Genomic DNA, 24860 nt, shown 5'->3' with positions numbered 1-24860 from the left:
GTTATGCTGAGTTGCTCTGCAAAGTACCTTCCTTCTGCCTAGTTCTCTAAGACATTTGTGTGGGCACGATTGTGTCCTCATTTATCATTTTTCTTTCAATATTATTCCTCTTGTCACAGGAAATGTGATTTTTTTCATTCATATAACTACATAAAAGTCTATAGGTAATCCAGTTTTACAAAGCACAACCAGATTCCTGCAATCTAACTAATAACAACAAAAACAGTAATAATGTATTCCAAGCAACACTCTTTTCCCCATAAAAACAGTTTTAAGTTCCCTGAATCTTAGGAACTAAAATTTGGAATATGAGATGACAATATTTCCTGATAAGTTGCTTTAAGGTAATTGTATTGAAAGTGTCTGCTGTTTTGATCTCCATTCTGTGGTTTTCTATGACATGCATTTCTGCATTGCCTCTCTTTTTGTGAACTGCATGACCAATGTGTTGTTAAAATGTGGATAAGATGTAATTTGGAAGATCTTTTATTTTATATCTAGCCTTCCCTGAGGGTGAGTATGTGAAAATCAGCTGCTGAAACTGATTTTTAAATAATGTTTCACTGAATTATTATTATTAAATTTAAAATAATATAGAGGATCAAGAGAGGTCATTTCTTAGTCAACATTACTAAATTAAGTAGTCTGTTGACAGTAGAGGATGTGTCCCCAGTATTTGAAGGACACAAAAGTTAGATGGCCATCATCTACTTAATTAATTTTGTCAACAGCCCTGCATTCATTTCTTTTCTCATTATAGTGTACATAATCTTTCTCAATATCTTTCTCAGCCTGGAGATTAAAGGTTGAAATTATAATTGGAAAACTTTACATTTGGAATAGCATTCCATGTGGACAGGCATGGAATATGGAATGAGGCGTATTTTATATCCAGATACATATACCTGCACAGTCTGGGAAGAATACCTGTCCATTGAAGACACTTTCCTCCCCACTCATGTTCCAGATGCAAATCTTACTGACACAGGAAAAGGATTCATGTCATATATAAGAGTTTTAAAGCATATACGCAAAATTTCACATTATGCATTTGTGTTTAATAAATTAAATATTATTAAAGAAGCAAATAGTTGATGGGTTAATATATATTAATGAGCTGACATTTTCCCTTTCTAAGAAGATAATTTTTTCTATATATAATTGCACAACAGTGAGAAAAAAATAAGAGTTTAAATGGAAGCTATTTGAATAACTGGAACTACTTACAAAGGTGTTGATGTTCAAACTACTTATTCCATAATGATTCTCCTATGCTTAGTATAGAGAGAATGATGTGACAAAAAATTTTCTCTCTCTCACACACAACTTGGTTTTATTCAGTAAGATTACTTAAAAGTAAGTGAAAAGCCCACAAACATAAATTCATAGCGGCTCAGTTTCTCTGTTGTAATTAGCAATGACAGCCAAAATATGCATCCTCTCACAGCAGATAGTGTGACAAGCTGATAGCCAACACCATCATATCCTATTTGTGAGCTTCCCAGAGACAAACTAGATGGCTTGTGTGATATGAGTCAGGGTCAGAGGACATGCAGACATATGTGATGTTGGGCAATTAACATTCCCACATTTACCAGTGCTTGATCCAGCTGGGGAACACAGTATGGGGGAAGAAGAGGCTTCAGCCTTCTCTCCCACTCTGTTTTCCTGAGCTGAAAAGGTTGTGGAAGGGCTCTGTTTTGCTCTGTGCTGCAGTACATGTGCAGCCTCACAGTGGGGCATGCTAGTGAGCTGAATTGGGTCCTGCCACACTTGTGAATATTGATTTTCTATAATGAATGTCTGTACCAGGGGTAGTCAAAGTTGCTTAATGCAAGAACCACATAGAATAAATGTCAGATGTTTGAGAGCCATAGGACATGAACATCAGATGTTTGAGGACCACAAGGGAGCAAGGGAGGAAAATAGAGAGGGGAGGGGGAGGAAAGGAGAGGTGGAAAGAAAGCAACTTTAACTTTAAATGCATTCTTCAAGCCACTGCCTGGCTTGGCTTGGGGAAGTGATTTAAAGAGACAAATGCCTTCTCCAAGCCAGGCAGTGGGAGCTTCAGGAACCTTGCAATGTGTGTGAAAGAGCCACATGTGGCTGCTAAGCCACAATTTGGCCATCCCTCGTCTGTAAATTGTATCAGGGGATTTCTGAGCAGACCTGTGTCACACACATTGTCTACGTAAGAACATAAGAGAAGCCATGTTGGATCAGGCCAATGGCCCATCCAGTTCAACACTCTGTGTCACACAGGGGTCAAAAAAAATTATACACACACACACACACACACACACACACATATATATATATAATGTGTCAAACACATAATAGCCACTGATGGACCTCTGCTCGATATTTTTATCTAACCCCCTCTTGAAGCTGTCTATGCTTGTAGCTGCCACCACCTCCTGTGGCAGTGAATTCCACAAGTTAATCACCCTTTGGGTGAAGAAGTACTTCCTTTTACCCGTTTTAACCTGACTGCTCAGCGATTTCATTGAATGCCCACGAGTTCTTGTATTGTGAGAAAGGGAGAAAAGTACTTCTTTCTCTACTTTCTCCATCCCATGCATTATCTTGTAAACCTCTATCATGTCACCCCGCAGTCGACATTTCTCCAAGCTAAAGAGCCCCAAGCGTTTCAACCTTTCTTCACAGGGAAAGTGTTCCAACCCTTTAATCATTCTAGTTGCCCTTTTCTGCACTTTTTCCAATGCTATAATATCCTTTTTGAGGTGCGGTGACCAGAATTGTACAGAGCATTCCAAATGAGACTGCACCATCGATTTATACAGGGGCATTATGATACTGGCTGATTTGTTTTCAGTTCCCTTCCTAATAATTCTCAGCTTGGCGTTGGCCTTTTTTATTGCAATTGCACACTGTCTTGACATTTTCAGTGAGTTATCTACCACGACCCCAAGATCTCTCTCTTGTTCAGTCTCTGCCAGTTCACACCCCATCAACTTGTATTTGTAGCTGGGATTCTTGGCCCCAATGTGCATTACTTTGCACTTGGCCACACTGAACCTCATCTGCCTCATCACCCAGCCTCAACAGATCCCTTTGGAGTGCCTCACAGACCTTTGGACCCCCTGAAATACTTATTTGATTTTTCTTGGACAGAAAATTAGTATTAATCAGTAAGTATTAATCAGTAAGAGAGATCTTATGCCTTCATGCACACAGAGATCATGTACTCAAAACTGGAGTAGGGTGGATTCTGCATTGTATCCCTGGAAGACACTGGCAGATGTAGATTTTTGCAGCTGTCCTTCCTGACCCATGGAAGGTTGATTTCCAGGGTCAGAGGACTTATGTCACCTAACAGCTATTCAGGTAAAAGGGCTACACTGAGAAGTGGGTGAAATTGTCCCTTCCTTTTAGCATCAGTGAAGTTGTAGATGATGGAAAATTGTGTTTACCTAGGGCTTTTTTGTAGCAGGAACTCCTTTGCATATTAGGCCACACACCCCTGATATGGCCAATCCTCCTGGAGCTGACAGTAGGCCCTGTACCAAGAGCCCTGTAAGCTCTTGGAGGATTGGCTACATCAGGGAGGTGTGGCCTAATATGCAAAGGATTTCCAGCTACAAAAAAGCCCTGTGTGTTTACCCCTTCTCTCTCCTCAGTGCAGACACTCAGCCTGCCATTTCCTGTTACTCCAGGAATGAACTTTCCTGGGGTCAGAAAGTAATGCTGTGGAAGGGAAATATGGCAAAGGCCCATGCTTATAGTACTGACAGATTGCTGGGTATTGCCCAGTGGTGTGGAGATTTGTGCATTAATAGCATGGAACCAGCACACTTGATAGCAGGGATTATTTGTGAAGAAAAGGAAGTAATCTTTAAGTAGTGTATTTAGAATTCAGTACTTACTGAACTGCACACATAGCTGCTTAGATTATTTTCCTGCTATGGAGAGAAAAGATGAAATTTTAAATATATATATATATTTCTTATCTACAAGCAGAATAGTTTTTAATGAGGCATGATAATCAGTTCCTCAAGATCAATCCTAACCACTAGAAGATGTTTCCTGCAAAAGACATATTCTGCTGAAGGCATTGCTATTTCTTTGGGTAGCCATGGGAACAAGTAAGATCTTTTCAAACACACTTTAATAATAAATCTGTGTAAGTTGTATTTACTTTTTTGCTTGAGGCCAGCAAAGAGTTTGCACTGACATGTCCCTATATATACATCCTTCCATAAGCAAGCAAGCATGGGTTAGAAGAGGCTTTTTATTAATTTAGCATATTTTTCCTAACGCTTACTGCAATCTAGCAAAGGAGTCATGCTTACTTTTACAATAGTGTCTATGGATCAGTTTTATTAGAATAGGTCTGGATATTATATGTGTTCATACAGAAATACCTCAGACTACTTGTCTAAAGGGCACACAGAGCACTCATAGGAAAAGACATTTAAATAATGATGCACAAAACAGAAGATAGCCCTGAATTGTCAGCTGTGGTTTTCTGGCCAAGGAAAATGAACATGTCTGACAGTATTTCTTTTCTCAGCTCAGCCAAAGCTTAATAAGAGGAAAGAAAAATGAAAAGATAAAGGTGTCTCTTTCTCCCATGAATAGAATAAAAATAATTTTAAAAGGTATTCCCCTTTAAAATGATGCAAGTTATGAAATAATCTTTGCCTTGGGGTCAACTAAATGTTTCCAGCCAATGTATCAGAATTAAATTGTGCTCCGTCATCTGTAGTTTGGCGTTATATTTGAATCAAACAGTAATGTGTACTGATAGTATACCCCATAATGTATGAGAAAGAAATATCCCTTATTTTTAGTTGCATGTAGACATTTCAAAGAGCTGGAGCCAGTTATACCGCCTTATTACATCTGTCAGTCATGAACACATTATTATGAAGGCACCTCACACATTATGGGCTACATTGCAAGCCCACTAGTTTTGTAATCAGTTGGGTATGTAGTCATAATATTTGTCATAAGAATTTTTTTTGGAACATGTTATTCAAACTGCTGGCATTTTGAGAGCCAAGAATATTCTTCCTTCCTTCCTTTCTTTCTTTCTTTCTTTCTTTCTTTCTTTCTTTCTTTCTTTCTTTCTTTCTTTCTTTCTTTCTTTCTTTCTTTCTTTCTTTCTTTCTTTCTTTCTCCTTTTGTTTTTAAATTTTTAATGTATAGAATGCATTATAGAATGCAAACAGCAACTATTTTAAAATAGACACAAAAACATTACAAATAAGACTAACCACAATGGAATGTTGCTTCATGAATAAATAAGTGAAAAAGTAATCATCTAATGAAACAATTCACAAAATATAAATGGTTATAAATGATTGAAGGACATAAATGGGTATAAATGATTGAAGGACATAAATTGCCGGACATAAATTCCAAATCTGGAAGCTGCTGCTCTACAAAATTTGAGCAATATGGTCCAGAGTCTGCATGCGGGATTTGGTCTGATATCGCCTCCATTATATAGTAGTCCCACACTTCAAGGACATTTCTTATTGCTTTTATTTCACAGAACTCCTTAAAGTTATGCACAGGAATACATATAAAGCTAATGTGTAAACCTGAAAGGTAGTCATGCTAGCTTGTTACAGTAAAAGCAATAAAAGCTGACAAGCACCTAAAAGACTGGCCAATTTATTGTGACACAAACTTTCATTAGCTAGAGATCATTTCTGCTGTTGTCTACAAAAGCATATTTATCAATATTTTGTTATTTGTTAAGGTAGAACAAACACTGCTGTTTGGAATATGTTATTCAAACTGCTGACCAGGATGTTTAGAGCCACTAAGGTTTTGGAGACTAGGCCTTGTAAATACATATATCACTTTTCAATTTAACAAAGGCAGTTGCCATTTTCTGAGGCAGTAGTACAAACAAGACCTTGTTCTTTCCTTGTAGCAGTCTGTGTTTTTTTCTTTCAGTTTTGAAGATCAAATCATAAAAGAAAATATGTTTAATTTTGACATTAAAACAATCGAGCTCTATTGCTTGGGATATCTCTTCGGCAAGCAGCAGTACAATTGGACTAAACAATTGGTTATGTGTTTAGTCATCAAGAATATGTGTACAGTTTCAAATTGTTTAGTTCACTTCTTATAAAGAACAGTAATAATTTGCTGTTTGAGTTCACTGAATTTATGTCATGCAACTTTTGTTACAACTTAACAAAATGATAATGATAAAGGCAGAGTTAGTTTATTTCTGATGAAACCTCTTTTGGGCAAACTCCAAATAAACCATTTAACAAGAGGACTGTGTTTCTCATACAAGTCTCATTCATTTAAAGAAATTTTGTGTAGAAAGAGGCATGTACATAGATTGAAATAAGACCTTTATTTTGATTAAGAATCAGGGTGGTGGGTTATCTAGTTTGGGAATGTGTATTCTGACAGTGATCTCACAGGCTTCAGTCCCTTTGAGAGATATTCTCTGTATAACAGTTACTTCTTCCATAGAAATCTACTTGTTGCTACTTTGTTCATTTTTTTATTTATTACATTCAAATTATTGGTCAACCTTCCTTAAAAAAAATAGGGCTCTGTGTGGCTTACATAATATATAGAGAGATAAAAATAAAAATTAAAGCAACAATTAAAATAGTGGAAGGAGGTGGTGGGGTGATATGAGTGCCTGACTGGCTCTGTCCTCATCCAATGTCTGGCAGAACATCTCTGCCTTGTAAGACCTATGGAAAGGTACCAGCTCCTGTGGGACATGGATGTTCTCTGCTAGAGTGTTTCACTAAGTTGGGGCCAGGGCTGGAAAAGTCCTAGCCCTAGTTGAGGACAGCCAGACCCCACTCAAGCCAGGGATCACCAAAAGGTTCTTATTGTTTGAGTGTAATGCTCTTCCAGGGGTATACTGGGAGAGGTGGTCCCAGAGGTATGTGGGTCCCTGATTGCTAATGGCCTTAAAGATTAAAACCAAAACTTTGAACCAGATCTAATGCTCTACTGGAAGCCAATGCAGCTCATTATTTATTTATTTATTACATTAAGCTTATATCCCGCCCTCTCCGCAGTCGGACTCAGGGCAGCTCACAACATTACATGCAGCACAGGTGAACAGATGCAGCCCAAGGGGTCCCTGTAAGGACCTGTGCAGCTGCATTCTGGATCTGTTGGAGCTTCCAGGTCAAGAGCAAGGGTAGGCCCACGAAGAACAAATTACAATACTTTATTCTGGAGGTGACCATTGTATTGATTATGGTGGCTAGTCAGGGTGAGACAAGTAGGGAGCCAGTTGCCTAAGTTGGCGCAGTTGGTAAAAATGCCAGCTTGGCAACTTTTGCAATATGGGCCTCCATAGACAAGGTGGCATCCAGGATCATGCCCAAGTAAAGATTGGTGAAAGGACAACACCATGAAGAGTAGCAAACTGGCAACCAAGAGCCAGCTTGGTGTAGTGATTAAGCATGTGGACTCTTATCTGGGAGAACAGGGTTGATTCCCCACTCCTCCACATGTACCTGCTGATGTGACCTTGAGTCAGTCACAAGTTCTCACAGAGCTGTTTCTCTCAGGAGCAGTTTCTGTTAGAGCTCTTTCAGCTCCACCTACCTCACAGGTGTCCGTTGTGGGGAGGGAAAGGGAAAGGAGATTGCAAGCTGCTCTGAGAGTCCTTTGGGTAGTAAAAGGCAAGGTCTAATTTCCTCCTCCTCTTCTTCTCCCCCCTGCCCAGCCAGAGAAGCTCCAGATTCAGTTTCAGCCAGGTCTGCTTTAACCAACCAACCAACCACAGCCTCCAAACCCTTGGCTAAATTCACAGGTATCGTGTCTGGCTGATTTTTTCTCAGCCTTCAAATGGCAGTCTTTGAAAGAGGCACATTCATGCTGTGCTTCCTTAAAAGCTTTCGATTCCCATCTCAGTCTGGCTTTTCTGAGAATCAGGGAATGAGTTAAAGCTTGCCAGCATCTTAGCTTGCAGAAGTTCTTCAGAGGCCATGCTGGGGAGTGGTTATTGACTGTTCCTCCTCCCCCAGCCTGAGAAACCTCTGCCGTTTATAACTCCTCAATAAAATCCATCAGTAAATTCCATTTTAGGCTTTTCCTTCTATTTAGCTTGGGAGGACTCTGCTGCTGCTGGCTCCTCTCTAACTTTGTTATTTGTTATTTTGTTTTCTTTGTTATTCTTTTTGCTTGATGGTGAGTTATCATCTTTTGCTGCACTGATGGTTTAGCCTCTTGTAACATGGCGTGTTGATATGGCAAGTCTCCACCAATCAGGAGTTTATTGTCCCCACTTGAATAAATCAACACCCACAACTTTTCTTCCCAGCCTCTGAAATGCAACAGCACAAGGGCCATAGGTTGATGGAAATTCTGAGAATCATAGGTGCGAATGGAAACCTTTCTAGCCCATTCTGTAGGCTCCTTCAGTGTACTTTTGGAAACAGCTGAAACTGCCTGTGTCGATGGACCCTGAAAACACATTGTCACCTGCAGATACCTCATCCTTCAGTGAGGCTTCAGCACTTACTTTCTCTTGAGCCTCCAGCTGTTTTCTGAATCTGATTCACCTGGGACCATTGCACTTTAAACTGCTTGTCTTTCTTCACCACAGCAGTCAGATGGATCTCAGAATCCTGGACCTCTTCTCCCCTGACTCCTAGCTCTCTAGGACTTCCTCCATCACATACCTCACTTTGGGGGGCTATCTCCTTTCTTCCTCAGCACCAGCTTTGGTCAGTCATGCCTGAGGTGTCCCTTTTCAAGGCAATGATAACATTCCACTCCAATCCATGGAGGTCACCCCTGGTTTGTTGTCTTGGGAGCACACAGAACTCTGCCTGCCCAGGCAAAACTTGCTTGACTGCTCACTTGCAAACCTCTGGGCCACAGCCCTTCTTTCCTCTCTGCAGACAGTTTCCATTGCTTCAGCCCCTTCTGGTTGCCCCAGGGTTGAGGTGCCAGCTGGTCAGCAAACAACTCCAAATCCTTTAAAGGCGCAGGATTATGTGTTTGAATCAAGGCAGCAATGTCATATGGCAAAGCCTGAAAAAGTTGTTCCTGGATCAAAAGGTCACACAGCCAAGCATGCATGTTAGCCTGAGCAGTTTCCACCCATGCGTCCAGGAGCCTTGATGTGACATTAATGCAGCATAGGTTTCCTTGAACTATGTTAGATGGCGCAAACCTTAAATCTAAGTGTCAAAGGCCATAGCTTAAGTCTTCTTTATGTTGCTGTCTATTGCAACATAAGCATATCATAGTCCAGGCCTTCCGTCCATCAGAATTTGCTAGCTTTTTTTCTTCTGGGCTCTTAGCTCAATTATAGGGTGGTTTGTTTTTTGCCAAGCATAGGGTTGCCAAGTCCAATTCAAGAAATATCTGGGGACTTTGGGGGTGGAGCCAGGAGTAAGGGTGTGACAAGCATCACTGAACTCCAAAGGGAGTTCTGGCCATCACATTTAAAGGGACCACACACCTTTTTAATGCCTTCCTTCCATAGGAAATAATGAAGGATAGGGGCAGCTTCTTTGGGGGCTCATAGAATTTGACCCCCTGGTCCACTCTTTTTGAAACTTGGGTGGTATTTTGAGGAGAGGCACTGGATGCTGGGCTGAAAATTTTGTGCCTTTACCTCAAAAAAACAGCCCCCCCCCAGATAGCCGCAGATAATTTCTCTATTATTTTCTATGGGGATAAGTCTCCCTAGGGAATTATAGAGAGCCCAGCAGACATTTCCCTCCCCTCATCTCGCTTTCTGATGACCCTGAAGCGGGGGGAAGGCCTCCAAACAGGGGGATCCCCTGGCCCCACCTGGGGATTGGGTAAATTCCAACAGTGGCTTCACAGTTAGGGAATCAAACAAAAATCAGCTGTGCCAGAAAGAACAAAAACCAAGTCTTTAGGAAATTGTAGAAATTTATATCAGAAGTTCTCAATTCATGCAATAAAAATCCATTACAAAGGAGATCCCACACATATACCGTCCACAAAAATGCATTCTGATATGACGACTCCTGAAGGAATTCGCAACTCCAAATGGGTCAAAAAACCTCCTTCTTCCTTACAACACACAAGGAGTCCAACTTTAAGCTGTCTTTAAGAAATGACAGAATGATGTGAAGGTTTATCATTCAGCTTTCGAAAAAGCTATCTATAGTGGAACGTGGTTCAAGCTAGTGATCATGTGAGGTGATTTTTACCTTAGAAGCTGACATTGTTGGTTGGACTGCTTGTGTGTTGTAAGGAAGAACTAGGTTTGTTTGTTTTTTAAACTCAATTTTTTTTTATTTTTCAATATTCCATTTTTCAAACAAATACATCTTAGATACAAACAACAATACAATATATATATTAAAAAAAAGAAAAAAGGGGGGAGGGGGGGGAGGGGAAAACCCCACCTTTAACCTACTGCTACTCCAATACCCACAGCCAAGTCCGAAGGCCTCGCCCCTGATAAATTATAAGCATTAAAACAAGATGAAGTTTAAATATTTTTTTGGCATTTCATTTTTTTTCGATGAATTAGCATTTACATAATAAAAAAAAATAAACCATTTTTTGGTAAAGTTTTCAGAAGGAGGTTTTTTGACCCATTTGGAGTTGCGAATTCCTTCAGGAGTTGACATATCAGAATGGATGTTTGTGGACTGTATATGTGTGGGATCTCCTTTGTAATGGATTTTTATCTCATGAATTGAGAACTTCTGATATAAATTTGTACAATTTCCTAAAAACTTGGTTTTTGTTCTTTCTGGCACGGTTGATTTTTGTTCAATTCCCACCTGGGGATTGGCAACCCTAGCCAAGCAGCATCAGGTGATTATGACACCCAATCAGGACATATTCTTTCTGGAATCCTCTAAAAAATTACATCATCACTCCTGATTCCCCCCTGCCATCTTGTGGGCCATGGGTTCTCATGAAAAGCTAATTAAATTTCCGGCTCTGGCCTTGAAGATGATAAGGACTGTGTAGGATGAGAGAACAATTAGTAACACATGCAGGATGGAACAGGCCTGTAACCATTCACATTAACCCTTGAGGGGATGCGGGGTGCTGTGCCTCACAATAATGTATAAGGAATGCAGCATGTAGTGTTTTGCATCACTGTCTTAACTTTGGGCAAATTTCTGTATCATTTGTTTTGCTTAGCTGTATCAACAAGAAATACCTACAGAACACTATGCAGCTTCATAAATCAGTATTTCTGTTATGTCTTATCTGAACCCAATAGGGAGTTTTCCAAGGAAAGAGAAAAAGCCAAGGCCAGGGGAGATTTTCAGAAGCTGCGTGAAAAGCAGCAGCTTGAAGAAGATCTCAAAGGCTATTTGGATTGGATTACCCAGGCCGAAGATATTGACCCGGAGAATGAAGAGGATGGTGATGAAGAAGGAAAACGAAATAGTATGTTCCTCTTTCTCACTCTACTACTACTAAGAAAAAATATAATATGCTTTAAAAATAGCTTACACAGTATAGGGTCAAACCAGTTGGTCACAAAGGATCATTGTGTGTGTGTCTGATAGGAAAATGTCTGTTTTCAGTTTTGACCTCCAACCCTATTCTAAACTAACAGAGAGTGGAAAATCACTTATTTTTATTGTACCTTCCCACATATGACAGAAGCTTCTTTTTGTGTTTTCATTTTAACTTGGCCTTCAGCTGATTTGGGATCTAAACAGCGCAATAAGGGTGTGGCTTGACTAGTGAATTCCACTCAGTCTTCTGTCAAAGAGCCTACAACACTATGGTGTCCTGTTTCATTTTTGTCAACAGTGTCTTCCATCAGGGTTTTCCTTTATCATACCTGAGTTTCAAGTTAGCTGTCTTCTGCCAGGACTTAGGATGGCAACAAATAGATAAGGGGCACTGGTGGTAGTTCTCAAAATGTGGGCTGTGAACCAAAAGTTGGTCATCACTCTCTTGCAGGCAGGTTGTGAGGCTTAAGGGAAGAGGGCAACAGAGGAAGCTGGAACAGGAGGCTCTATGAAGCTTAGTGGCAAGTATAATGCACAAAATAGTAATGAAATACAGTCTGGTGTCCAATAATGCTATATACTTACAAATCCTAGACATGAAAAATAAAGCATATATGTTTTCATTGCTAATCTGATGTGATATTCCTGTATTTATACTAGGTGGAAAGAATGTAGAGTAGGTTACTGTGTAGATGGGTCCAGAAATGTATAGTAATTCTACTTTTTAATTAATTAAAATGTTTATATCCTGCCTTTCCTCTTGGCTCAAGGCAGCTAGTAAGTCTAAAAGTGTATCCCACTTCAAAAATGTTGAGAACCAATAGACTATACATCATGTTGCTTATCTTGAAAACACATTTACTTTTATTCCTGTGCAAGGCTCATGGATTTAATTGCTTCAGTTATGTTCTATAATCAAATGCAAGTTAAGTGTGCATGCATGTGTGCAGCTGGTATGGATATAACATTTGGCAATGTGATCTAGCAGTGACTCATAGGCTATTGTCCAGCCCCCAGCTGACATGACTAGACAGACACCAGATTGGAATCAAACACTTTATTTAATTTTATAACTGAGCAGCAAAAGGGGGGAAAGGATTTGTGGGTGCAGAACAGGCAAGGCAGGTGTAACTCATAGACCAACCTCCTTGGCCTACCATGGGCGAGCCCAGAATCCTGACCTTGAGCCATCCCTCTGGCTGATGGCCTGTGACATGGCAAGACTGGTTGCCACCCTGGAACACCATCACCAAAGCCATACTGGACTGTAAAACCCAAAGGCTCTTCCCGATGAACCCTTTATTACAAAATGAATATGCCTTAAGATGATCACTGGCTCTGCTTCCTTACCCAGCCTACACTGCCAAGCAACCAACCTATTTAACAGCACCCACCACAGCCATTTTTCCTAGGTCCACTGTTTCAGTGCAGAGTAGGCAAAAACATCTCCACCCCTAGGCCAATCGAGTATGGAGGCAAAAAATTCCTACCTGGCCCCCAAGGTGACCAGCAAAATTTTACACTAGAAACAGGGCAGGAGGGTGGGCCAAGCATGGGGTGAAGACTGTCTGAGCGAGGGCAGAGTCTGACCTCTATCAAAGTTGGCTCCACCTCTGCCAGTCATGATGGACAGCGTTGTGATGCTCGCATTACCTTGTCCTTCTTCTGGGGTGACAAAGCAGCCCCCACCCTCCAGCAAGGTTGCCGTGAAGGGCAAAGAACCTGGAAAATGTTAGTCTTAATCTTTTGGTGCAAATTTAATGGTTATTGATGCTTGTTAATACTGTAGATTAAAAAGAACTGCATGGTTGTTTTATTTTGCCAAAATGACATGTTTTAAAATGTCATACAAATACTTTTAGTTGTAGCAATAATGTAACCTGCCTGAGATCAATAGGTGAGGCCTTCCTGCAGGAACTTGTGTTATCTGAGATCTGATTGATATATATTCGTGGTAGAGCCTTTTCTTCTGTCTCCTTGAAACTGTGGAACCCCTTCACCTCAAGAGATGGCTGCCTTGCCTATAGGCCTTCTAGCATACATTGAAGAAATCTGTATTCTGGAAGATGTCTGAATGTTATTGTTTTCTTGAATTGATTTGGTTATTGAGTTTGTGCTATTTTAATTGGAGGGGATGTTGCTGTGTTTTATGATTTTTGATTATAGTTATTTCGGGTGCCTATAGGAGGCAGAAGGGTAGCATATAAATCAACCAGTAAATGAATAAATTAATGCTTTGTTACACCAAAGCACCTGTTTTGAGAGGACCAGGCTAGTAATCCTTGGCCTGATTCCTCATTTTATGTCAGTTCAGTTTTAGTTTTGGGTTTTCCATGATCTTCCCTAGCTATTTCAAACAGCTTGGATAGACACTTACCAGTCATATGAAAATAAGTCAGATGTGGTTAACTAGAGAGCCTCCTATCTTTTCAGGCTTCCTCACAGAGCCAATGATCACTATATAGCAACCCCCAAAATAATTTCTCTGTGGAGAAAATTAGTTCATTTGGAGATTTAGCCACTGGCAGTCATAAAAGGACATAAAACAACAATTTTAGCCACTTGCTGATCTAATTTTAGAGTTAAGGATGTCAGGTCCAGACAATGTCCCTGCTATTATCATCTTCTGAAGAGATGTTCTTTGCTCCTGTTCAAGTGTTCCATGTCTTTATGTTCTGTTGTTAATGGCATCTTAAAACACCAGCTTGTGCCATATCAGGTGACACCGTATAATGGAACAGTTAATCTGTTAACAATATCACTGTGGCACTGAGGTTGTGATGTTTCAGAATAATTTCGTGGGAAGGGCAGGCTAGAAATCAAACAAACCAAATAAAATAAAACTTTAAAATGTAGCTATTTACTGGATAATTACTGAAGCTATTTAAGATTATTTGTAGGCCTCCTGCATTTTTATGGCACTATTATTATACATATCCTCCTGAAAACCTAATCAAGATTGGCCTGTAAGATTTTATGCTACCACTTAAATGCCATGGAAGATTAGGTACAGAACTTAAGCTCTCTCTTAGGTGAGCATGACACAAACTTTGTCAAGTGAGTTTCTCCCCACAACTAGTGTAATCAGAGCGATGCTAATTGAGGTAAGGGATTAGGTTTTTGATACTTTAACTGCAATGAGACATTTGTTGTAGTAATGGCTAGTGTCAATATGAAACCCACTGAAGTTCATATTATTACACTGCCAATCCCTTACACAGCAGTTCTAGCAAAGCACTCTGTCATCCTCTAAACTGTATTTGCAACAATATATATATATATATATATATATATATATATATATATAATGCACAAATTCCACTAAAATATTTTAGGACATGCTACACAAACAACCCAGTTAATCAGTGTGGACTGCTATAAAGAAGAGAAAGTTGACTTTGCGCTGCCTGAAATCCTACCCACGCTTACCTAGGAGCAAGAAACACTGAACCCAGACAGACAGACATTAAGGGGGGAGTGATCTGCACAAATACTACGATCTCCACAGACTTGATCCACTGACATGATCATAACCAACCCTTCCAGATTCACATATCTGAAATTACAATCAACTTTGGGGTTGTTGCAAAGTTCTCTGGTATTACTGCCTTTGATAGCTATGTGGAAACGTTCATAAATATATATACAATTTCTGTTTGTTATGGGCACATTCAGCTCACTCAGGCAAACCTCTTAACTTGGGTTGCAAGAAAAGCCTAATTTACAGTTCTCAGAATCAGCCTGTGATTCTGTCTGGATACTAATAATTGGACAGAAAGCATTGAATGATGAGTGCAACTTTTTAAAATGACTTACCCAAGGTCTTTCAAAATCTTTTATGAAAGCTACTCCACTTGGCCAAGAATCCCAAATTGTTGTAAGGAATGAATGGATTTCTGTGTTTGCTTTGTATGTGAAGACAATAAAGATAAAAACTCTTCACCAAGGAATGCTACTGCCATGTTACTTTCACCTTGGATGGATCAACATTTTCAAAATATTCTGTGCTTCCATAAGCATAAAAAACTTCATAAAATGAAAGCGAAGAATCTCAGGATGCTGAATTAATCATCTCTAGCGAATTCCATGACTGCATGGTGCTTGTGCAGAATTTGTGAATACATGTAGAGTTAGATTTAGGTTGTAGGTACTTGTAATTACAGCAGATATATTGGCTTTCACTTTGCTTGTACTAATGTGGATCCTTTACTGTCTTTTGTGCTGCTGCTGCCATCTACTGTATTAATGATGGGATTGCATGTTTTAACACAAAGGGGTTACACTGGAGGATTTATTAAATGACAAGAAGAAAAGCAGATTTAACTGTTTTCGTGGTGCTGCCAACAAACATGGTAAAAAGTATTTTGTTTGCTGTGGGACATTTCATTCTAGCCCATGTGTTTGGAGTGCTGTTGTTTTTTTAAAAAATCACACAAATTTGGGGCTAAGTATATTTTCCCAAGTGCACAGAGATGCAACTCTTGCATGGATGTGATGCTCTGCTTGAATGCATGTTTCAAGCAAGTTGTTACTGCAGTGCTTTAACACCCTGAAATTTCATTTATATCCCATTTAATTTTCCACAGATTACCTTACAGTTTAGCTAAAGTACATAATTGAAATAGGCAAACAATATGAGTGTATCGATTCAAGTTTGAATGTGATGAAAAGCCACAAAGCTTTTATAAAAGCTCTTGCAATAGCATACGTTCTTAGCAATTTATGTTGTTATTTTTATTTTCTTCCACAATACTATATTTAGTTCTAAGTATAGTTTTATTTAACATTTAAAAGAACTGTGATTTGTCTTGTTTAGAAAATTACAATAGCGTCCATTTGGCATATTTAAGTAATGATAAGCAGTGGCAACAAATTACCATAGTGGCAATTAGAAAAGCGAATCAAGCATTCTATTCAGCACAAGTATTGGGCATCTGCTCCCCCCCCCCCCATAAAGCACAGGTAGCAAAGGGTTTGGTGGCAAATGACAAGTCTGATATAAGTATTTTATAACATGAAAATCATAAAGCCAGGTGAAATTTATACTTTAGTAAGGCAGCATATGCTGTCACCCGGATGGTCCATGCTATCTTGTTCTCATCAGATTAATAAAATGAATAAAGAAGGATCTCATCAGATTTTGGAAGCTGAGCAGGATCAACCCTGTTTAGTATTTGGATGGGACACCACCAAGGAAGCCCAGGGTCACAAGAGGCAGGGAATGGCAAACTACCTCTGAATGTCTTTTGCCTTGAAAGCCCTATGGCAGGGGTAGCCAAACTTACTTAACGTAAGAGCCATATAGAATAAACATCAGAAGTTTGAGAGCTGCAAAACGTTAATGTCAGATATTTGAGGGGAGGGAGGAAGGAAGGAAGGCAAATAGATGGGGAGAGGGGAAGGAGGGAGAGGTGGAAAGCAACTTTAAATGCATTCTCCAAGCCACCAGCTGGCTTGTCTTGGAGAAGTGATTTAAAGAGAGAAATGCCTTCAAGCTGGCCAATGGGGCAGTGACGGCTTTGACAGCCACATATGGCTCCTGAGTCATAGTTTGGTCACCCCTGCCCTATGGGATCTCTATAAATGGGCTGCAACTTGAAGGCACTTTCTACCACCCAAGTAGCATATATCTAATTTTTCTGAATTTCTTTACTTTTGATTTACAGAATTTTGACAAAATAAAATTAATTTTTCCTTGTGGATGCATAACATTGCTTTTTGGAGTCTCATAGAGGGTAGGGAAAACAGTGTATGTCTGCCAGTTGGGGGTGACTAGATCCTGGCTCTAAAACTCATAAGAGTCTCAGCTGCTTTCTCACATGCTCAAGATGTGCTGTGTGGTAGAAGTGTTACCACTCCTAATACAGTGATGTCTGAAACACTTTGGCAGCTGGGATGGGAGGGTGCACTGGGAACCAGTGGCTTGGACAATCATAATTTCTCAGATTGCTCAATGCTGTATTCTCTTACAACTGGTCATCAAACCAAATGCAACACTGTGCTGAATGGCAACTAGGCATATTCACTGGCCAGCTCTGTACTTGCCACATTTATCACAGCTGGTCATGACTAAACTTGAGTTTCTTATTCAGCTCTGCAAGAAATGACTGTATAACATTACTTCATGAGTAGAGTGTTATATCAAATGCAGTAAACTGAAATGGGCTCTAACTGGTCTAAGCCTATCTTGCGACCTGTTCTTTTGCATGGTTGTGCCAAAGGTATTAGAGGAATATTATTGCACCTCATTATGGGTGCAGAGGCCGAAAAAATCAGGTAATGAGTTCCTTTTTTTCTGGTTCTTGGAACTGTCAGGCAGTATAGAAAAAAGACAGGTGATGTTTTGTTCATACCAGTTTAAAATATAGTACAATTACCTATTTTCGTCTGAGTATCTTTTCTGGTATCATTTGACTGATCTCAGTTTTTCAGGTATTTAGGATTTATATTCTGTATAAAATCATATTTTCCTTATAAATGTTTATTAATATATAAAACACTCTATGAATCAGGGTCAATTGATGCTTACATAATGATAAACATGTTAAAAATCAAAACAAAAGCAAAGGTAATTTAAGTGGCTGCCATAGTAACCGCTCCACTGTTGTGAAATAGGGAATATCCACTGTTGTGAAACAGAGAATAGATATTATCCATTCTAGAGTAACACAGATCCAAAATGTTTTTTATGAGGGAGGCTTAATTGAAAGGGGGAGAGGAAGAGAAATCAATAAATAGGTGGCAGGACATAAATGCTAGCAATTTAATCAATTTACATTTATTTGTTTGTATTAAACATTAATACAGAAAAATGCAAACCTACCTCTGTGTGTATGTGTGTTAAGTGCCATCATATCACTTCCAGTTTACGGTGATCAAATGAGTCAATGACCTCCAGAATGTCCTATTGTTAAACAGCCTTGCTCAGGTCTCGCAAAGGGCTGTGGCTTCCTTGATTGAGTCAATCCATCTCAAGTTGGGTCTTCCTCTTTTCCACCTGCCTCCAGCTTCTTCTAGCATTATTGTGTTTTCCAGTGAGTCTTGTCTTCTCATAACTGCAATGTATACAACATATAGTAATTGTCTAATACTTGTCAGACTCTCTGAATCTTTGCGCTCACACCAGCCAAAACAGTCAAGCAGGGACAGGCATATTTAACATTTGAATAAATTATTGCCTGAGCATCTCCCCCTCCTAAAAAAAGAGTAATACTGACTTAAAAAAAACCCCAAATAAACCTAAAACTAAAACTCAAAATTCTGGGAAGTCTGAAATATGCCTGAGCAAGCTAGGTTGACCACAGGTCCTGTAGTAAAGTTCTGCAGTAAAAAGCAAAGCAAATGAGAGGGATATTTTTATTTTTAATTTAATCCTTATTAGACAAACTAATGGTTGAAAAGTTTGAAGCAAAAGAAGGCACATCTAATGGTTATGACAGAAACCATTTTAGTGGGTTTTTTGGCAGCATTGTGCAATGCTGACTGAACAAATGCATGCTGTGTTTGAATCTATTCTTTGCTTTTCAAAATTTAACACCTTCTCTTAGTGCTATACACAGATCAAGCCTTTGGACAGGGGAGTGTACTTTAACAAAGCCTGGTGGAGAGATCCACTAGAAGGTGGACTCAATGGCATTATACCATATTACAGTCCTTCCCCTCCCTAAACTCCACCCTCTTCAGGATGCACCCCCAAAATATTTTTTGTATCTATAACACATTCCAGCATGGGGTACCACCAGGGCAGGTGCATGGGAGTAGGTAAAGTAAGCAGTCGCCTAGGGCGCCCCTTCCCCGACGCAGGACTCTGGCTCCTGACCACTGTCACCTTGTCCTCTCCCATCACCAAGCTGCCCTCAACAAAGCCAAGCCATCCCCCTCTCCCTGATGTGTGACTTGGCCTCCCACCTCATCCTATCCCACCACCCTCCTTCCTGGGATGGCCGGCAAGCACTTATTCTCACAATTTTTAAAATAACTTATCACATCTTTTTTAAAAAATTAAAAAATCAGAAAATTAAAAATGTAAAAAGTTTCAAGTTTGGTACTCTCCATTTTCCCTATATTTTTTAATAATTTGGGGGGGGGGAGGGTGCTAGTGGGTGATTCGCCTAGGGTGCCAGAAAGCCTAGCACTGGCCCTGGGTACCACTTATATCTTTTTAAGATTTGCTGGAAAGAAGCAGCATTAGAACAGAACCAGCAATTTTCTGAATAGTTAATCACTGACTCAACACAGGAAAAGGAGTATGTGTTTGGAGTTAACAATTTGAAAGACAGAGGGATTTATGAAACTAATCTCTGGTGAAAAATACCTCTATAGATTTTTGCACGCTGCCAGTGATTGTGGCACAAGCCAAAGAAGTTTTAGCAAGCTGGATATCATCAAAAACTGGAGGTATTCTAATATATCAGGGGTGGCCAATGGTAGCTCTCCAGATGGTTTTTGCCTACAACTCCCATCAGCCCCAACCATTGGTCATGCTGGCTGGGGCTGATGGGAGTTGTAGGCAAAAAACATCTGGAGAGCTACCGTTGGCCACCCCTGTAAAATATAGTAAGAATAGGTAAATCTAGGGCTTTTTTAAAAAAATCACCTTTGTCTATCAAGTATAGGTTTGCAAGGGAAATTAATTTGTAGGAGAACAAAGTTTAAGTTCAGTGGCATCTTTATGGCCAACAAAGTTTTATTCTGTTGCTGTTGTTGGTCTTAAAAGTGTAAATGGACTCAAACTTTGTTCTGCTGCTTCAGATCAACATAGTTACCCACCTAAATCTAATTCTTGGGAGATAATGAATAGATTTGCAACAAGAAAGGCCAGCAAAATAAAACTGTGGAAAAATTTGCAACTTTGTTAGAATCAGAAAAACAAATCCTGAAACATTGCAAGAGCCAACCACTAGAGAATTCAGCTTCATAGGACTTTTCTTCAGATATTGGATGTTATATTAAACAAAGGTAACAAAAATGCAGGCATGGTAGAAAGTTCCAATGTGGGCCCTGGTGTAAATCTGAAAATGTAATTTCAGAATTAAAATGCAAAGTTTTCTTCCATAAATCATGCAACAAAATGTAATATGTGATGGGATTATGATATGTTTGTTGAAGGGGGCTTGTGTTACCTGTTTTGTTCCCTTCATTGGTGAAAGTCATCTAATCTGGTTAGGTCACTGTCACACCTCCTCTTGCTCCAGGCTGGACTATGCAAATCTGCAGCTCTCCACTTTGGATAGCCCTGCAGCTCCAAACAGGACACATCAGCCTGGGTTCCAGGCCTTTAAAAAAAGAAGAAAAGGTCTCTAAGAAGACTCTCTTGGAGGGGGGGCGGTCTAAGAAGAGATAGAAGGCAGTGACAAAAGAAAAGCCCCTCCATCCTGGAACTCTGGACTCAGGATGGACTCAACACCAGCATTTGCTGCCAAGAACAGGGCAGGACGATCTGAAGTTTTGGATCATGTCCTCGCTGACTTGCAGCTGCCAGATGCCAAATGAGGGCAGATCACAGCAGCCCACATAGAGAGGCCACTGCAGGTATTGCCTGATGGGATGAGGAAGCCATGGGGTTGGAAAGTGGCGCACAAGTTGGAGAAGGTCAGCAGCCCTCCAGAGGGCATCACAAGCCAGATGTAAGTGGGACGATGGTGGGGGCCGGAGGCAGCACAGCACAGGACCCCAGCCCCCAGGCTTCCTGGGTCCACCAGCAAGCACAGGAGGCCCCAATATGGTGGCCATGCCACTTTCCCTCTGTGTGTTTTTTTAACCCAGTCTCAGCAGAATGGTATTTATAGGCCTGGAGATCAGCCTGGATGCCTCCCTTTCAGCTGGCCCTCTCACCATTGGATGCCCCCCAGGATCCAGCCACTAAAGTCTGGGGACAACATGGGGCCAGGAAATTGGGAGGTTTTCCAAAACTGATTTTGGTATTTAGGGCCCTTATCCAACTACTACTCTCTGCCATGTCCCCCAAGTTCCTTGGACTTCCCAGTGGTATCAGTATCCTGCTCTGCCTCCTTTATTTTCAGCAATGCATATGGTACTTCACAGTACTTCTTCAAATGGCAGCAGATATATGATAGGTGCCAAAGTAGCAGCAACAGATATTGGGCCATGCACAAAGCACTTTGGCCAGGGCAATTAGATGATACTAAAAACTCTTATTGCCAAATCACATTGGCCCAAATTTGAATTACATCCTTGTCTTTCTACTGCCTTGTGAGAAGTACTGGTCATAATTGCTTGGGGGGGGGGGGACTGTGGGAGGGCTTCTGGAGTTCTGGTTCTGCTAGTGGACCTCCTGATGTTACCTGGGCTTTGGCCACTGTGTGATACAGTGAATTGCATCACCATTGACCTGATTCAGAATGCCTTCTCTTATGTTCCTATGTTATGTTTTTAAGGCTAAGCCTGCATGAATTGCTGTCCACCAAGCAAATATAGGTCAACTAGCTAGATGTCGTGGTTGATCAAAAACTTGGTATCTTGTGCTTGCTATGTGCCAGTGACCAAGCAGATATTGGTTAACTAGTTAGATGTGGTGGTTGATTGAAGACAAGGCGCTTGTTCTGTGACTGCAAAACTAGAGTTGTCTTGTTCCTGGCAGACCACAATTCATGGATTTTTAAATTTAGCTATGCTTTGCAGCTTCTACAAGTACAATCTTGTATGCTGACATCTGAGGAAATTATCAAGAGTGAGCACGTTGATGATAAAAGCTGTCAGAAATATCCCCAGGAAAACTTGTGAAGATATTAAAAGCAGAAATATAACTGGCACCCAACACTACTAATTTAAAATAATAATAAAATAATAAATTTTTATTTATACTCCGCCCTCCCCGCCGAAGCAGGCTCAGGGCGGCTCACAAGACATAGTACTTCTTACCATGATACAACAATAAAATTCAAAGCAATAACAATTAAAATACAATTACATATAAGACAACATTTAAGTTAAATAATTTAAAACCACAATATAACTTAATGTGGTGCTACAGTCTTGATGTACATGTAAACATAGCTTTTATGTTGATGCAATGGTTCCACCTTAAAAAGCCAGCTGGAAGAGGACGGTTTTGCAAGCCCTATGGAACTGATTAAGGTCCCACAGGCTCGCACCTCCTCTGGTAGCTGGTTCCACCATTGAGGTGCTGTTATTGAGAAGGCCCGCTCCCTTGTCGCTTTTAGTTTGGCCTCTTTTGGCCCAGGGGTTTTTAGCAGATTTTGTGAACTAGATCTCAGTACTCTCTGGGGAACATATGGGGAGAGACGGTCCCTAAGTTAGGCAGGTCCTCGGCCCTATATGGCTTTAAAGATAATAACCAGTACCTTGTAACGAACTCAGTACACAATTGGCAGCCAGTGCAGTTCCTGCAGCCTAGGCCGTACATGTTCCCACCTAGGTAGTCCCATTAACAGCCTGGCTGCTGCGTTCTGCACTAGCTGCAGTTTCTGAGTTCAGCACAGGGGCAGTCCCACTTTAAGAACATCTATTCCCAAGGGTCCAGTTGATTGAAAATCCCATTTTCAGGATTAAGTAGCTGGCTGATCACCAAGCTCTATACTTGGGGTTGCATATGCAAGTTCCTCAACCTAATTATGCTAACTATGCAAATACATTATTTGTCTTACTCTCAGTTGCTTTGCATCTCCCAGTTGCTTTGCATCGCCTCCTGTTATGTTGAGGAAGTATCGCAGAAAAATATATTTTTTCCAGACCCTTTGCCAGACCCTTTCATTTGGCAATGCAAAACTTGATTAGGAAACAGAAGGAGGGAGCAAGGCCCTGTGCCCTTTGGTTTCTGACTTTGTTGCTCCTGAAGTACATGGCCCTGTGACAGTCCAATAAGCATACAAACAGAAGTTTTTATTTGTTTTTCTCCCATGTTCCAAACGTTTGCCAGTTAAATAAATAATAAAACACATTCACCTTTGCAGCATTTACTTCAAGTAAGATTTGAACTGCTATTCTGTGTGTACTATGATTATTCTATGCATCATGTGACAATGTATTACCCAATGAGATCAACACCACCTACTGGGAAGTGCAGGCATGCCTGATTCCTTTATGTTGTTAACTTCAAAGCTGCATGGATTATATTGTGCACATCTACCTTTTGTGAAAAGGACTATACTGTTACAGTCTATTCCTAATGTTTTTCTCCCATGTAAAAGTGATTGCACTTCTTGGAAGCAGTGACCATAACGTTATTTATTTCACCATTTGTATAAATAGAGAGTTGCCCCAAAAGACCAGCACAACCATGTTTAAATTTAAAAGGGGTAAATTCTCTGAGATGAGTAGGCATGTGAAGAGGAAACTGAAAGGAAAGGTAAATACAGTCAAAACCCTTGGGGAAGCTTGGAGGCTATTTAAAACTACAATCCTAGAAGCTCAGATAAAATATATACCACAAGTTAGGAAAGGCACAAACAGGTATAAGAAAAGGCCTGCATGGTTAACAAACAAAGTAATGTAAGCTGTAAAAGGTAAGAAGGACTCCTTTAAGCGGTGGAAAGCTAGTCCAAGTGAGATTAATAAAAGGGAACACAGGCTGTGGCAAATCAAATGCAAGACTGTGATCAGGCAGGCAAAAAGGGACTGTGAGGAGCATATTGCAAACAACATAAAGACCAACAATAAAAATTTCTTCAAATATATTAGAAGCAGGAAACCAGCCAGGGAGGCAGTGGGGCCCTTGGATGACCAAGGGGTAAAAGGATTACTGAAGGAGGATAGGGAAATGGCTGAGAAGCTCAATGCATTTTTTTGCCTCTGTCTTCACTGTGGAAGACGAGAGGTGTTTGCCCGCTCCAAAACCACTAATTTTGGAAGGGGTGTTGAAAGACCTGAGTCAGATTGAGGTGACAAGAGAAGAGGCCCTACAATTGATAGATGAATTAAAAACTAATAAGTCACCAGGTCTGGATGGCATACATCCAAGAGTTCTGAAAGAACTCAAAGTTGAACTTGTGGATCTTCTGACAAAAATATGTAATCTTTCATTGAAATCTGCCTCCGTTCCTGAGGACTGGAAGGTAGCAAATGTCACCCCCATCTTTAAAATGGGTTCCAGAGGAGATCCAGGAAATTACAGGCCAGTCAGTCTGACTTCAATACTGGGAAAGTTGGTAGAAACCATTATCAAGGACAGAATGAGTAGGCACACTGATGAACACGGGTTATTGAGGAAGACTCAGCATGGGTTCTGTAAGGGAAGATCTAACCTGTTACAGTTCTTTGAGGGGGTGAACAAACGTGGACAAGGGAGACCCAATAGATGTTGTTTACCTTGACTTACAGAAAGCTTTTGATAAAGTTCCTCATCAAAGGCTCCTTAGAAAGCTCGAGTCATGGAGTAAAAGGACAGGTCCTCTTGTGGATCAAAAACTGGCTAATTAATAGGAAGCAGAGAGTGAGTATAAA

The 24860-nt window shown here is 40.3% G+C and overlaps 1 protein-coding gene across 12 annotated transcripts in view; it reads left to right on the top strand.

The window, feature by feature from the left end:
* Positions 1-24860, top strand: part of CACNA1D (calcium voltage-gated channel subunit alpha1 D) — a 384077-nt gene that overhangs the window by 174494 nt on the left and 184723 nt on the right. For all 12 annotated transcript variants that reach the window (XM_060239786.1, XM_060239787.1, XM_060239788.1 and 9 more), the window contains one exon: positions 11195-11364. In XM_060239786.1, coding sequence (XP_060095769.1) covers positions 11195-11364 — 170 coding nt within the window. The remainder of the gene's footprint in view (positions 1-11194; positions 11365-24860) is intronic.

This window comes from Heteronotia binoei, chromosome 5, assembly GCF_032191835.1.
Source record: "Heteronotia binoei isolate CCM8104 ecotype False Entrance Well chromosome 5, APGP_CSIRO_Hbin_v1, whole genome shotgun sequence".
NCBI classification, from domain to species: domain Eukaryota; kingdom Metazoa; phylum Chordata; class Lepidosauria; order Squamata; family Gekkonidae; genus Heteronotia; species Heteronotia binoei.
Note: the sequence above shows the minus strand (reverse complement) of the source record. Positions and strands in the feature narration are given on the sequence as shown.